At 45.1% G+C, this 16,622-nt stretch overlaps 1 protein-coding gene across 4 annotated transcripts in view; it reads right to left on the reverse strand.

Moving 5' to 3' along the window:
* SVOP (SV2 related protein) overlaps positions 1 to 16,622 on the reverse strand; it is an 85,770-nt gene that overhangs the window by 35,180 nt on the left and 33,968 nt on the right. For all 4 annotated transcript variants that reach the window (XR_014295670.1, XR_014295671.1, XM_082640027.1 and 1 more), the window contains exons 6-7: positions 14,624 to 14,748; positions 851 to 914 (exon numbers count right to left, since the gene is read on the reverse strand). Coding sequence is in view for 2 of the 4 variants with exons in the window: in XM_082640027.1 (XP_082496153.1) it covers positions 851 to 914; positions 14,624 to 14,748 (189 nt within the window). In the remaining 2 variants the exon portion in view is untranslated. The remainder of the gene's footprint in view (positions 1 to 850; positions 915 to 14,623; positions 14,749 to 16,622) is intronic.

The following is a 16,622-nucleotide window of genomic DNA, read 5'->3' on the forward strand; positions in this document are numbered from 1 at the left end:
ACACACCCCTTCAACCCTCACCAGACTTTAGTTGCTGCATCATGGGAAGCTCTAGGGAGTCCTTAGAAAGGACAGGGTGTCAGGCAATGAGGGCCAGTCAGGGCTCAGGATCAGCTGGCAGATGCATTTCAATATTTAAACTGGTTCATCCATACCAGTGTGGACCAGCTGACTACCACCCTGATTGGTCAGGGGTAGACACAGTCAGGATGGTTAAGTTGGGCTGTGGGGTCAGTGTGATCAATATTGTCATGTAATCATGGTGATTAGGGACAGTCGTGACTGTGGACCTCAGTGTCCAGCAGGGACAAATAATACTGCCACTGCATGGAGGAGGGCTGTTGGGCAGCTATGTATTTGCCCTGAGATCTTCCAGATCATGGTTGGAAAATGGGTCACAGGACCCTGGCAGAGGGAGGGCTTGAGAGGGACTGGATGGTCCAAGAGAGCTTTAAGGCAGCCTACTGACCACAGACGTGGCCATGAATAGCAATCTCACACAAGACACGAGTCAGTCTGGTTGGGGGGGCAGGAGTTTAGTCCACTCAAGCTACAATGTTCAGCACCAACTTTCAGATAAAAGTCATTTCTAGTTCAGGAAGGACATACTGCCTGCCTGCTACCATTTTTTTTCAGGGGTGGTAGATTGAATTTCTTGTCAATGGAAGAATTTATCCATATTGCAAAACAACCATGTTGAAATCAACATAAATGATCCATTTAAATCCTTGCATAATGGATCTGTTATATTTTTCTTAAACCCCTTTTCCTTGTCCTATGGCTCAAGACACCTGGGAGTCTCCTGCTCAGAGACTGAGTAATATCCAGGATCCCAGACCATCCTCCTTACCTCAATCAGCAAAATACACTTAGCTCTGGCTTTCATGGGAAGGAACTCAGCATACAGCGTCACCCTGGGAATGCAAAAGACAGAAAGGGCATTAAGGTCGGGACCAAGTGGGAAGATTGCTATGGTTTTCTGAATTTCTCGGCCAACTTTCCTCCAAGGGTGGTCTGTGGACCACTTACATCAGGATTTCTGGGGATGATGGCTAAATATGCAGATCCCCAGGGTCCATACCAGACCTTCAGAAACAGACTCTCAGGGGTGGGGTCCTGGCATCAGCATTTTTAACCAACTCCCCCCACCACCACCCCATATGATTCTCAAATTTAGTACCTACTATCATTGAGTGCTCCCCAAAACCCAGTAAATGTAGGTGAAAAAAGAGTGGTGGGATGATGGGCAACTTCAATCTAGAACCATTCCTTCGATTTTCCCTATCACTCAAGTCCTGAATAGTCTTGGAGTAGAGGCCTTTCATATGGCAGGATGCCCCTCATCCCAGGTCCTTCTGATGTCGCCTTGTGACTAGACTCAGCCCATGTCTTCTTGGCAAGAACCTCACAGAAATGATGCTGAACTCTTCCCAGTGCCCCACACTGGGGACATGATGTCAAGTAGTCCCATCATTGGTGATATTAACTTTCATCACCAGGTCAAGTTTTCTGATAGATATTTCCATCCTAAAGTTATCAATTTTCCATTAAGAAGTACTTTATGGGGAACATTCAGAGATTATGTCAATATCCTGCTCCCCACAGAACCTCTACTCACCAGCTTTAGCATTCCATCTTTTGACTATTTCTGCCTGAACCAACCACCACTATGATGACAAATTGTATTTATTATTTCCATAACTCCTTCTACATTTATTGGTTGACATTCTACTGTAAGGAAGAGCTTTCTTTTCTCCTGTCTCATCTATCTATCTACCTACCCACCTATCCATTCATCAGTATGGACTTGTGGATTCCTGTTTTATTCAATGGGTTGTAATCCATTACTGCCTTTATTATTTTGATGCTCAGACTGTCCCAGATCTGGTCAGTGGAAGCCCTTTCAAGCTGATACCTATGTCTTTTAGACATGTCTCCATCATTCCTTGAGCTCTTTCTTACTTTCTTGTACAAAAAGATGTCCAGGCTCATCTAGTACTTTCTTTGCCCCAACCATGGGGTCAGCCATTTTTCTAAGAAGTCCTGGTTCCTTTTGGCAGAAGATGGTGTTTAGAAACCAAGATCTGGGCTTCCCTGGTGGCTCAGTGGTTGAGAATCCGCCTGCCGATGCAGGGGACGCGGGTACGTGCCCCGGTCCAGGAGGATCCCACATGTTGTGGAGCGGCTGGGCCCGTGAGCCATGGTCGCTGAGCCTGCGCGTCCGGAGCCTGTGCTCCGCAACGGGAGAGGCCACAGCAGTGAGAGGCCAGTGTAGCGCAAAAAAAAACCCAAAGAACAAAAAACCCCCCCAAGATCTGAGTGCTCAGTGTGCTCATTGCTATGGGGGTTTCCATTGCTTCTGAGCCCTCACAGTGGACACAGCTAAGAGATCTATCATCTATCTATCTATCATCTATTCATCCATCCTTTCTCTGGGTGTCTCTATTTCTCTCTCTCTCTCTCTCTTCCCACATGCACACCATACATCTATATCTATTTCCATATCTATCTGTGTATATGTATTTTTAAAAGCCATGAGTTCATACTGATACTTTCAGTACCAGTCCAACGCTTTAGGATTCTTTCTAACCTTTAAATTTCTATTTTTGTAATTTTCTTTTCCAACATTGAGAATTCTGTGTCTCATTATTCTCAAAATATTTCCCATCTGCTCAATCAATTCACTTGTTTACTCAATGTAACCAATGTCACAACCATATTGGCTGCCTCCTCCATCTACCTCCACATCCTCCTCCCCTCCCTTTCACTTGCTCAGCTAATGGGCATGCTGGGAAGAAAAGGAATCTTCTAAACTACTCCCCATGCTCCCTTCCACTGTGCTGGGAAGATAAGCCCTTCTCTTTCCCCTCATCTCCCACCTAAGCCAGACAACCGAGCTGCTAGATGACCTCGTGTTACTTACTCTCCTGGCTCCTCATAAGGGAGGAGAGGTAGAGGGAGGCTTATTTCCATTAACCCTTTTGAGGCAGATGGTGCATCTAGATCTCCTGGGATCCCTTTACTAGATCATGGGGCCCACCTACCAGATGCTGCTTCTAACGGCTCATACCTGCAACCCTCTCTTAGGATTGCTTTTGAGTAATTGGAGTTGCCTCACCGCAGAGATATCTGGGAGTTATGCCCTTTCTCTCCAGGGCAGGCTGAAGACTAGTGCTGGGTACCAAAGGCTCATTGCCTGCCTCAAGGTGGGACAGACCCTATGAGACAATGAATACTCCAGAGCTCCCTATGGGATCAAGCTGAGTCTAGATGTCACCTGAAACCATATCCTTGCTTAATTTCTTCCCTTCACCTTTCTTGCCTCTTTCACTCTTTTACAGGCTCCTCCTGAGAGCATTCCCTGAATAAATTACCTGTACAAAAATCTCTGCCTCAGTCTGCTTCTATGAAACCCAACCCATGACACCTTTCCCTGCAAAGCATCTATCTTTTTATTTTTTATTTTTTTTATTTTTTTTATTTTTTTTTTGCGGTACGCGGGCCTCTCACTGTTGTGGCCTCTCCCGTCGCGGAGCACAGGCTCCGGATGCACAGGCTCAGCGGCCATGGCTCACGGGCCCAGCCACTCCGCGGCATATGGGATCCTCCCAGACGGGGGCACGAACCCGTATCCCCTGCATCGGCAGGCGGACTCTCAACCACTGCGCCACCAGGGAGGCCCGCATCTATCTTTTTAAATGTTGGCTTCAGCAATACCGTTAAGATTTAGAAATAGTTCTATCACTGGTAAAAGTCTTTCTTAGGGTTATGATAAAAGATGCCTCTGTCCAGAGAAGGAAGAATTCTCAGGAGCCTCAGAGGGATAGCTAGAGCTTTAGTAGTTCAGATATACTCTATGTAGAGAAAAGCATGGAGAAAAAGTCAATGTCATTTAGTCTTACTTCACAGTTCGTTTTAGTAAATCCTCTCTCTCTGTTTTGGTGTTCTGTCTCTCTCTTTCTCTTTCTCTTTTCTTCATCTCTCTGTCTCTCTGTTTGAACCCCTATCTGAGATCATATTCAAGAATTTTGAACCCTATTTTTATTGACTTTATAAATAGTATTTCCATGCCATTTTAAATCCTCTTACACACATATATTCTATCATATTCATGAACCATATTTTCCTTAATAATAGCTACCTTTTATTGAGGATCTACTATGTGCCCAAACATTCTTCTAGATATTTTACATGAATTATCTCACTCAATAAATGCTGCAAGTCAATGGGGTAGGTAATTATAATTCCCATTGTGTGTGTCTATCTTTAATCCCTATTTTCATCTTTATATCTGTGTCAGATAAGTTGTTATTTGACCAGGATCACGTAGCTAGTAAGCTGGTCAGTAGAAGAGCCAAAATTTTAACCTAGGTCTGTCTATATTATGCAGCCCATCACTCGCTTCCCTATTTGGGTGGTTTCACAATTATAAACAATACTTCAATAAGCATCCTTCGTCTTAAATCTTTGTTTGCATGTGGTTTCCTTAGGGTAGATTCCTGTAAAAGAATTTGAGTCAAAGGGTACACATTTTAAGGCTTTTGATATACATCATCAAAGTGGTTCCTAAAAAGTTGCTCCAATACATAGTCCTACAAGTGCCTCTCTCAACAAAAACCACGAGGAATTTCATTCACTCAGCTCTGAGAATGGAGACCAATTGCAGTGGTTGTAAAAGATTACAGTGATTACCATGAATGACTTTGAAATTTTATTCTATTCTCCAAATGGTGTGCTTATATTATTTTAAAAACATCAATACTGATAATAAAATAAGAAGCATGTTTACATTTTCCCCACCAAATTAAAATCAAATTACTAACCATGAAAAAAATGTGCAGTAGCATATTCTAAGGGCAAAGCTAATCCTGTCCTTAGACGTCAAGGATTTGTTTTTATAATGAACTTACAACATGCAGTCTTTTTTTCTTTTTTAGGCACAGAATTAGTACATGAATGCATTCTCATTGTAAATAATTTAGCAATATGCAAGAATACAGAGTTTATGATGAATTTTCCTCTTCCTCCTTACCCCTGCTTCCATTCCCCTTCCCCAAAGCCATGACTAATAGCAGTTTGCTTTGCAACCTTCCAGCCCCTTTTCTATGTAAATGAATATATAAATTTAAAACTGAATAGACATTTTTCCAAAGAAGACATAACGGATGGCAACAGGTGCACGAAAAGATGTTCAACATCACAAATCATCAGGGAAATGCAAATCAAAACCACAATGAGGGCTTCCCTGGTGGCACAGTGGTTGAGAGTCTGCCTGCCGATGCAGGGGACACGGGTTCGTGCCCCGGTCCGGGAAGATCCCACATGCCGCGGAGCAGCTGGGCCCGTGGGCCATGGCTGCTGAGCCTGCACGTCCGGAGCCTGTGCTCCACAGCGGGAGAGGCCACAACAGTGAGAGGCCCGTGTACGGCAAAAACAAACAAAAAAAACCCCACAATGAGCTATCACCTCACACCTGTCAGAATGGCTATCATCAAAAAGACAACAAATAACAAGCGTTGGCAAGGATGTAGGAAAAGAGAACCCTCGTGCACTGTTAGTAGGAATGTAAATTGGTGCAGCCACTATGGAAAACAGTATGGAGGTGCCTCAAAAAATTAAAAATAGAACTACCATATGCCAGCAGTTCCACTCCTGGGTATTCATCTGAAGAAAATGAAAACACTAATTCGAAAAGACATGTACACCCCTATGTTCATTGCAGCTTTACAGTAGCCAAGATGTGGAAGCAACCTAAGTGTCCATCAACAGATAAATGGATAAAGAAGATGTGGCATTTATATCAATACATACACAGTAGAATATCAACCACAAAAAAGAATGAAATCTTGCCATTTGCGACAACATGGATGAACCTAGAGGATATTATTATGCTAAGAGAAATAAGTCAGACAGAGAAAGACAAATGCTGTATGATTTCACTCACATGTGGAATCTAAAAACCAAAACAAATGAACAAATATAACAAGACAGAAACAGAGTCACAGATACAGTACAGAGAATAGACAGTGGTTCCTGGGGCCGTGGGGAGGGGAGGCGAGCAGAGAATTAGGTGAAGGACGTGAAGAGGCACAAACTCAAGCTGCAAATAAATGAGTCACAGGTATGAAATGTACAGTATGGGGAATATATGCTGGAATTAATTATATAATAATAACAGTAATAATAAATTTAAACAACATAGTATCTTTCTCTTTTTTTCCCTTCCCCTCCCTCCCTTCCCCTCCCTCCCTCCCTCCTTCCCTCCCTCCCTCCCTCCCTTCCTTCCTTCCTTCCTTCTTCTCACACATGCAGCATACTGCCAGCGCTCCACCCATACAAATGCCCCGATTCTTACCACTTCTGGCTATACCAGTCCAACTTCCAATTGCCAGCACTCACACCTCTTCCCTGAGTGCTTTCTCTGGTCATTAAAGCTTACTTTGCCAACCCATGTGGCAGACCAGAAGTGCCAAGGAATTTAAACTTCCCAGGAGCAGCTCTTAACAAATGACAGTTGCCTCATCCCTCGAACGGGGCAATTTGGAGAATGTGTTGCAGTGTTTCCCAGAGGAAACTCCTTGCTTTTGAATTTCTGTGTCAGGATCTGCTCCTGATAAGACAGTCTGGAAATCTTTCCATAGTAATCTATGTAGAGCTACCAGATTATTTTTTAATAGCCGTGACCCTATTAATTAATACTTAGATCGTTTTCAATTTCTTATTTTTGCAACCTATGCCACAAGGAACATCTTTTCCTGTCATTGTTGCACCCCACATTTGGCCATTATTTATAGCAGTTCATGATGAGAAAGAGTAGCTTGAGCTTCACCCAAAGTATGGGGATTATTACAATCACATTGAAAAGCTGAAGAATAAGCAATGAAATTAGCAATGCCAAGAAGCAGCTGATACGGGCACAAATAATTCCCCACTGCAAATAATCGCATTTACAGCACTTGGCAGTTAGAGATTTGCCATTTGGATCACATGCCTGGGAAGGAAATGACCTGTGATCTCCGTCTGGCATTTCTGCTTGGTCTTTGCGGGAAAGAGCAGCGCCAAGGACAGACTTGTGAGCAAGCTTATTCTAGACACCAATCTGAAGCAACTTCTGAGACAGGCCTCAAGGCAGAACAGGTGGGCAGCTACCTGGGGTATTCATCTTTAAGAGCGGCTAAAACACTCACTCGTAGGATGCCAGGTAGGGCAGGCTTCCACCTCAAAGGTAAGTGGCATTTCTGCTGAAATACACAGCACCCTCTACTGGAAATAATAAACTATCTGCCCTGGTGCCAACCTGTGTCTTGTATATTTTTTTGAGGCAGTATGTGCAGTTAGAGGTGATTATTATTTTTTGGTGCTGATTTGCATTTTCTAAAACAAAAATGTATTGTCTGTAATGATAAAGTTACATTTAACTCTTTTGCTTGGATTAAAGTCTCTTCCTTCGTGTGGGAATGTAAATTGGTACAGCCACTGTGGAGAACAGCATGGAGGTTCCTTAAAAAACTAAAAATAGAGGTACCCTGTGGTCCTTCAATCACACTCCTGGACATATACCCAGAGAAAACCATAATCCAAAAAGATACATACACCCCAATGTTCATTGCAGCACTATTTACAATAGCCAGGTCATGGAAGCAACCTAAACGTCCACCGACAGAGGAATGGATAAAGATGTGGTATATTTATACAATAGAATATTACTCAGTCATAAAAAAGAATGAAACAATGCCACTTACAGCAGCATGGATGGACCTAGAGATGATCATACTAAGTGAAGTGAGTCAGACAGAGAAAGACAAATATCATATGATATCGCTTATATGTGGCATTTAAAACAAAGGCGCAGGGCTTCCCTGGTGGTGCAGTGGTTGAGAGTCCGCCTGCCGATGCAGGGAACATGGGTTCGTGGCCCGGTCCAGGAAGATCCCACATGCCGTGGAGCGGCTGGGCCCGTGAGCCATGGCCGCTGAGCCTGCGCGTCCGGAGCCTGTGCTCCGCAACGGGAGAGGCCACAACAGTGAGAGGCCCGCGTACCGCAAAAATAAATAAATAAATAAAATTTATCAAGTCAAAAAATAGTCAACTTGGGGCTTCCCTGGTGGCGCAGTTGTTGAGTCCACCTGCCGATGCGGGGGACGCGGGCCCGTGAGCCATGGCCGCTGAGCCTGCGCGTCCGGAGCCTGTGCTCCGCAACAGGAGAGGCCACAACGGTGAGAAGCCCGCATACCGCCAAAAAAAAAAAAAAAAAAAAAGGTGCAAATGAACTTATATACGAAACAAAAACAGACTGCGACATAGAAAAGAAACTTATGGTTACCAAAGGGGAAGGCAGGTGAGAGGCTTGTGGAGCAGGGGTGAGTCAGCTGTGGCCATAGTAACCTAGCCAGTCCCTATCCAACTCACCAGCAGACAAAAGACACAAGAGTAAAAGCCCTGCAGAGACCAGAACAAGCAAATGGCCAAACTGCAGTATCATGAGTTAAATAAGTTGTTACCATTTTAAGCCACAAGTGTTGGGGTGGTTTGTTACAAAGCAAAAGGTAACTCTACATTCCACTTAAAAACCATCTGACCTTAAGCAAATCCCTCAGGATCTCTGAGCCTTAGTTTTCTGAGTTGTAAAATGGGGACAGTAGGGTTGTCCAATGGACAAGAAGAGGTAGTGTGAAGGGAGAGCTTAGCATGGGCCCCGCACCCGGCAAGCACTCCACTGACATTATTATCACCATCACTACTGTTATTGTTGTCACCAAAGACCAGTGTGAACACCTACTTTGAGGGAAGAGAGAAAAGAAAGAAGAAATAAAGGGAGAGGAGGAGTCAGAAAGGCAAAAATTAGGGCAGAGGGATGGGTTCCTTATTAACAATATAATTTCTATATGAATTGGTGGATGTTAGCTAAACTTACTGTGTCAATCATTTGCAAGATATATGTCATTACACTGTACACCTTAAACTTATACAGTGCTGGGCTTCCCTGGTGGCGCAGTGGTTGAGAGTCCGCCTGCCGATGCAGGGGACACAGGTTCGTGCCCCAGTCTGGGAAGATCCCACATGCCGCGGAGCGGCTGGGCCCGTGAGCCACGGCCGCTGAGCCTGCGCGTCCGGAGCCTGTGCTCTGCAACGGGAGAGGCCACAACAGTGAGAGGCCCACGTACCACACAAAAAAAACAAAAAACAGAAAACTTATACAGCGCTGTATGTCAATTCCATCTCAATAAAACTGAAAGAAAAACATTTTTTCAATTTAAAAATTTTAATAATATAATTTGTATTTATACTAAAAATTTGAGTACATTATAAGGACTTCTGATTGTTGAGCTTTTAACAATTATATAGCAAAATCTTATTCACTTGGTTTTGTGAGGTGGCACAATTGGGTAAAAGTCCCTCTGAATGAATGGAAACTCTTAGTTACATTTAATTACACAAAAATATCTTTGACTAAATGTTTCCAAATAATGAACTTAGGGGAGCCATTTTTATAACTAGATAAGAGCTTTGCATAATTAAGACATGATTATTTTTATGTAAATAGCTGGCGTGAAAGTGCTGGGGAACCAGTGAGTCTCTTGGGTGGCTAAATATCTCTTCTGTAATTTTTTTGGGGGGGGCCTCGCCACCCGGTATGCGGGATCTTAGTTCCCCAACCAGGGATCAAACCCGTGCCCCCTGCAATGGAAGTGCTGGGTCTTAACCACTGGCCCACCAGGGAAGTCCCTCTTCTGTAATTTTGTTCGTGGTTTTTATTTGCCCTCCTTTTACTAACCGTGTGACCTTACACATGTTACTGCTTTAAAGCCTCAGTTTTCTTACCTGTAAAATGGAGGTAATCATATCTACGTCTTAAGGTTTTGTGGGTTTAAAATGGTCATGTGCCTGGAATGCAGTAATAGCTCAATAAACAGACAGAAGGGCTATAGCAGCATTAAGTAAATGAACAGCTAAATGGGGAGGCATGACATTTGGGGTGTGGGGGAAGGGAGCAGGTAGGCAAGCTCAGAACCCTCACGACATCAGGTAAGGGGGTAAAGGCCCTTCCAGCTGCTCTGTGTCCTTAATTTTATTTCCCTGGTGTCCTGTACTCTCTGCTTGAAGATCTCTTCCCTTCACAGTTTTAGGGGATGTTTTTTTTTCTCTCCTCTAGTTATTCTACCACTGGAATCCCATCTTACAGTCTTCCAGAGGTTCCTCAAAATTTCTGTTCTGCTGATAGCACCTTTTTCTTGCTTTCCAGCACTCTTCAAGATTTATCTCTTATACGTTTTATGTCATTTCCAGAAAATGTGGAAGAAGAGGACGTAGAAAAGAGCGTTTCTCACGGCACCATCTTGAAAAAGAATCACTGTGGACATTCTGAATCCCTGGTTCCTTTCCCTTTCGTCATATGGAAAGAAAATCCAGGGGGCTGTTTGGAGGCTGTTCTGTTGTCATCTCCCCGAACATCCCTGGGAAAGGAATTTAATGTGTACCTCTGTGATCTCATTCCTTCCAGCATGAGGGGAAAATGGTTCCCTAGTCAATGAATGGCTCATGAATGAATGGGACAGTGGCTATAACTACAGGAATTTGTGGAGTCAGGCCAGAAGTGGAGCACACTGGCCACAAGCCCTGCCAGCCCAGATTAATGGGCTTGGCTTAATGGCCTCTGCTTTAAGCTCCAGTGGTTTTTAAGCTCATCCCAGATCCAGGAGTCCATGTCAAATGCACCGCCCTGGAAGATCAATAATGAAAAAGGGAGGGAAGGACGGAGTTGAACTGAGAGCCTCTAAGTGGCAGACAGTCTGGATTTGTCCCTGTGCTAAGTCCATATTCTCACATCTCCTTTCCTCCATATTTGTTGTTTCCATAATTATACACCGAGTCCATCGTCCATCTCACTGATGCCTGAGCCTCTTACCAAAGCCTTCAGCAGACGAGCTGCGTGCTGACATTTTTTGAGTGTCTGCTAGCCACTGTCCTGGGCACTTCACATGCGTTGCCATTTAACATTCTAAGTGACCCATGGGGTAGGTATGTTATTATCCCCATTTTAGAGATGAGAAAACTGAGGTGTAGAAAGGCTTAATGACTTGCCTAAGGATGCACAGCTATTATGTGACAGGGCCAGGGTAGCCTGGTTTTGGAGCCCATGATCCAAGCACCCTGCTTCAGTATTAGCATTCTCCTTTGAGATCACCTCTCCCAGCCTCCCCAAACCGTGACACTCCAGAGGCTCAAGAAGTTAATCACTGAGCTGTTGACCCTCAGAGGGCAGGGGCTGCAGTGGTGCATCACCCCAATCTTCACCCACCAGAGCCCATCTTGCCGTTTCTGCTGCCAAAAAGCCAGTCTGACAGCAACAGAGACCAACATGGAGCCCTCAGGATGGAACCATCCCATGTCACTTGGTGGCAAGTTTCTTACATTGGCCATCTTCCATTTGGGAAGAAGCAGTGATTCATCTTGACCGGAAATGGCACATATTCTGGGTATTGGTTTGCCTTTCCTGCCCACAGGGTCTCAGGCAGCATTAGTATCTGAGGGCTTTCCAAGGATGTGACCTGTTGACACAGGATCCCCTAGTGCATGGGACCAAGGGAGCCGATGTATAACAAAGGAGATGCAGCAGTGGGTATATGACCATGGAATCCACTGGTCCTTTCACATAACATGCCACCCTGAAGCTGCTGGCCTGAGTGATGGAGCAGCCTTTTGTAGGTGCCGTAGAGGTGTCCGCTTGGAGATGATACCCTGTGAGGATGGGGCACTATCTTCTAGGACACAATATACCCTTAAATCAATGATTATTACATGGTGCTGTGTAGAAAGAAGACATGGTTCTGGAAATCTAAGAGTCGAAGTAGAAGCGGCCTTCATTGCCACCATTCCCAGTGACCCACCTGGGGGGATGTGAGCTTCCTCCATTCTGCATCTTCTAGGCTCTGTGGGTCTAGAGGTCCTGGCTCCCAGAGAGAATATGCTTCCACCAGGGTACGCAGCAAGAATCCCAATAACTTTAAGCAACAGCTATCACCTAGTAACTTTGGGTTCCTTGTGTCAAGAAACGAGTAGCCATCAAAGAGAGTCATCATTCTGTCCCAGGAATTGGCCCCAAGCATCAGGAGGTGGTAGGATTACTGTTATCTACTTGGTACCTAGGTGATACACAGGACATCTCTTGGTAATCCCCTGCCCAATCTTGGTGTTAAATGGACAAGCAGCAGTCGTGACCTGAGAAGGGACCTCATCTAGATCAGCAGAAGTACTAGCCAAAGGTGAGGAGAATCTAGAATGGGTGGCAGAGGGCAGAGAATAATAGACATCAGTTGTAGTCATGAGGCCAGCAGCCATAGCAGGGACTGTAGGTTGTCTCACTAGCCATCCTTTTATAAGTCTTTTCAGGGAAAAGACCAACCAGAATCCTGGAGGAGCTGTTCCCAGATGGGGTGAACTTACTATACGATGCAAGCACATCCAAAGGGTCCAGGGAGTGGACTGTAGTGGATGCTGTGATGCATCGCCTGGATTCCCCCTTCAGGGCTGAGGCATACGGTCCCTCTAGAATGACCAGGAGTACTGCCTGCTAAGAGCTCAGAACTGAGGCCCTTGCAGGAATTGCCTTGGACAAACACAGCTGACTTCCCCAAGGTCATGTTCCCTCCTTGCGGACAGCCCACATCCAAGGTGGCTGATACAAAGGCCCAGCCCCCATGCCTCAATTTGGAACAACCCTAAAAAGCCATCCCAGCTTCCGAACCCCTACAGGATTGGCTGAGGCCCCTATCAGCTGTTACAATCGCATTGCCACTCAGCTTCTCCCTCTGCCCGTCCCCGTTTTTCTCACTCCCTTACAGGTGTTGATCCTGGTCCCCTCTTCCACACAAATCTCTATCTCAGTCTGTTTCCCAGGATGCCAGCCTGTAACAGGGACCGTGCCTGTATGGCTCACTGCTGTACCCCCAGGACGTAGCACTGTCCCACGTCATAGCAGGAGCCCAAGAAATATTGGCTGAATGAATGAATAAACTAGAAAGGAACCACCTGGTCCTTGTGCAAAATTTTCCTCAATTATTGCAGTAGGGTTCCTTGCCTCCAACCTGTCCAACCCACCACTGTCAGATTAATACTTTTAAAGTACCTCTCCTGCTCAAGAACTTTCAGTGGCTCCCCACTGTCTATAGACAATCCCTTTGGCCTGGGATTCAAGACCTTTAATAAGCTTGCCCTGGTCTACCTGTCCCATCTCAGTTTTCAATTCTCATGTATCTCAGCCTAACAAGCTACCTGAACTGGACCATTAGCCTTCCTCAGACTCAGCTACAGCTTCCTCTTTTCATGAAATTCCCTTCCTATGAGATACCCTACATCTTCCCCAGTCTCCTCTGGGTCTTTCCAAATCCTTTTAATCCTTCATAGCAGGGCAGTAAAATGCAACGGTTAGAGCCCAGGCTCTGGAGTTAGAGGGAGTGGGTTCAGATTCCAACTCTGCCTCTTGTAGCTGTGTCACCTGGGGCAAGTTACTTTACCTCTCTGTGCCTCAGTTTCTTTATCTGTAAAATGGGGTTAATAATAGAATCTACCTCATAGGGAAATTTGGGGGATTAAATGAGACAATCTGGACAAACTGTTTAGAATAGCACCTGCTCCTTAATAAACACTAAATATTGGCTATTAATCATCATCCTTGAGAGTGGGGTCAACACACTTTTTTTTTTTTTGGCCACACTGCCGCTTTCAGGATCTTAGTTCCCCGACTAGGGATGGAACCCAGGCCCTCGGCAGTGAAAGTGCAGAGTCCTAACCACTGGACCGCCAGAGGATTCCTAAACACACTTTTTCTATGAAGGGCTGAATAGTAAATATGTCAGGTTTGCAGGCCATATAGTCTCTACTGAGACAACTCAACTCTGTTGCCGTAGCATGAAAACAGGTGTAGATAATACATAAATGTATGGTGCGGCTGTGTTCCAATAAAACTTTATTTAGAGACCCAGTCAGCAGGTCAGATTCGGCCCACCTGCCACCACCTGCCAACCTCTGCTTCAGGATTCCCCAGTCTCCCAGGAGACAGTGACTTCTTCCTACAATCTGACTACTCTCAGCATCTTAACAACAGCAACAACAAAATAACACATAACTTAACAGATAATTAGCCCCATCCCCTGCCTCCTGGTTAGGTTAGAAGAGGGTAAGAGGCAGCATGCAGCGTAGTTAAGGGCACAGATGTTACAGGCGGACAGACTCAGGTTCTTAGTTCCACCTGCAGCCTGTGTGACTTGGGCAAATGATTTCACCCGCTGAGACTCAGTTTTCTCAGCTGTAAAGTGGAGACTGCACTAATTCAACACGCCCCCCCAACATCTTCTGGGGCTGCTGTGCTGTGTCAAAGAGAAACGTCCAATCAATGCTAGCTCTATTATCTTTATTATCATTTCACATCTACGACCTTCCAGCTACCGTGTTGCTTTTGCTGTTGGTAATCATTATAATACTGACAATGACACTATTCTCTGGCTCCATCGGAGCCCCTGGATACCAGAAGCCCTAGTGTATGTACCATCTTTGCATCCTCTGAGGCCATGAACATAGTTGACTGGCTGCCTGGCTGGGTGGCCAGAGCTGGGTCTTTACTTACGACTGGGGGACCCCTCCGATCCCGAAGCCCACCAGGCCCCGGAGCACCAGGATCCAGCTGTACACGGGCGCGAAAGCACTGAGGATGCCATAGTACAGGGTCCAGAGCACACTGATCTTCAGCCCCTGTGGAGAAGGAAGACACAGAGCTTCTCAGCATCTCCAGGTCACGTCCCCTGCACATGTTCAAAGTCACCAATAGGGTCATGGTAAAGGGTGATCCACACAGCCAAGGGGATGCCCGGGGTGCTTTGTGTGGGTGGCACCCACCCTGAGGGGGTGTGGGGGAAAACTGTGGGTCATTCTTGGTTGTCCCAATGATTGGCATTTAACAGATACATCCCAGAGATGTTAGATGTCTCACAGCGCGTGAGACCTAATAAAGACTTATCCTGTGTCCTGCACCAGCTTGAATCAAACTTCCCACCTGACCATCGTGCAGCTGAAAACTGTTTATGGTCATCAGCGCCTAGATCTCCACTCTAGTTAACATATAAACAGGATTTTGGAAGGTGGGTCAAGTATTTTTTCAGGAATGAAACTTCTAGGTAAATCAAAGGAGGATACACTTTGCTTTATCCAGAATTTTACAAAATGGTTCAGGGCTTCCCTGGTGGCGCAGTGGTTGAGAGTCCGCCTGCCGATGCAGGGGATACGGGTTCGTGCCCCGGTCCGGGAGGATCCCACATGCCGCGGAGCGGCTGGGCCCGTGAGCCATGGCCGCTGAGCCTGCGCGTCCGGAGCCTGTGCTCCGCAACGGGAGAGGCCACAACAGTGAGAGGCCCGCATACCGCAAAAAAAAAAAAAAAAAGGTTCATCATTTCAGAAAACCGTGTTGCCAATGGCAACGCTGCGTGTGATAGTTGAGTGACTGAGGGAACACTTCAGCATCTGTCTGCATTCATAGGGCTTCTATGTGTATCTATGAATAGATTGATCTGAATCTTATTTCAAAACGTCAGATATAAAGAAAAAGCATTGACAAGATTCCATTAAATCCAAACTTATTTATAATTGGGGCAAATAGTAACTACTTCCTCTTAGGATCTAGGCAGAGTTGTGTGTGAATATTTGCATATTGCAAGTAAATTTATTAATTACCTCCTTTAAAATTTTTCTCTCTTGTGTCATAGAGCATTATAACTGACTTCTTTTTTATTATTTTTATTTAATTTTTTTTGGCCGCGCCGCGAGGCTTGCGGGATCTTAGTTCTCTGGCCAAGGATTGAACCCCAGCCTCTGGCAGTGAAAGCATGAAGTCCCAACCACTGGACCACCAGGGAAGTCCCTGACTTCTTTTTTAAAACTGTGTAAGTGGCTGGGTTATTTTATCTTTGAAATTATTTCTGGATTATTAGGGGCACTATTAAAAATTTTATAATTTTTTTAAATAAAGGGGACACTGTAGGGAATTCCCTGGCAGTCCAGTGGTTAGGACCCAGTGCTTTCACTGCCATGCCCCGCGTTTGATCCCTGGTCAGGGAACTAAGATCCTGCAAGCCGCATGGTGCAGCCAAAAAAAAAGACATTGTATTTGATGGGGTTGAAAACCACCTAGGAACACAATACTGCAGAACAAACCTGGTACATATTCCTGGAGTGTCCGTTACCCTTAGAGACTGAGAAAAGATTAAGGGTGAATGTAATTTAAAATAGAGTTTTTATAACACAACCAACACCAAATGTATTATGGAGTAGAATGCAAGCTTAACATGAAGCTTAGACCTGCCACATGAGGTCCGAGCAGACCTCCCTCTGCAGCACTCGTCCTACATCTGTAGGATTGAGTTCACCCTTCTGCCATACCCCCATGCTTCAGGGAGGAAGTGTGAGACATACTCATTTTAGCTTTAAAATGAAAATGAATTAAAGGGGACTAGAGAGGGAACTTGGAGGTCTACCAGATGATTTCAGGTCTTTTGGAAAACGATTTTAGGTGGAGGAGAGAATGTTTTAAATAACTTTGCATCACCTTGCAAGCAGGCGATCTCCTTTTCCTC

This window comes from Mesoplodon mirus (genome assembly GCF_964341445.2).
Source record: "Mesoplodon mirus genome assembly, chromosome: 13".
In the NCBI taxonomy this organism is placed as follows: Eukaryota; Metazoa; Chordata; class Mammalia; order Artiodactyla; family Ziphiidae; genus Mesoplodon; species Mesoplodon mirus.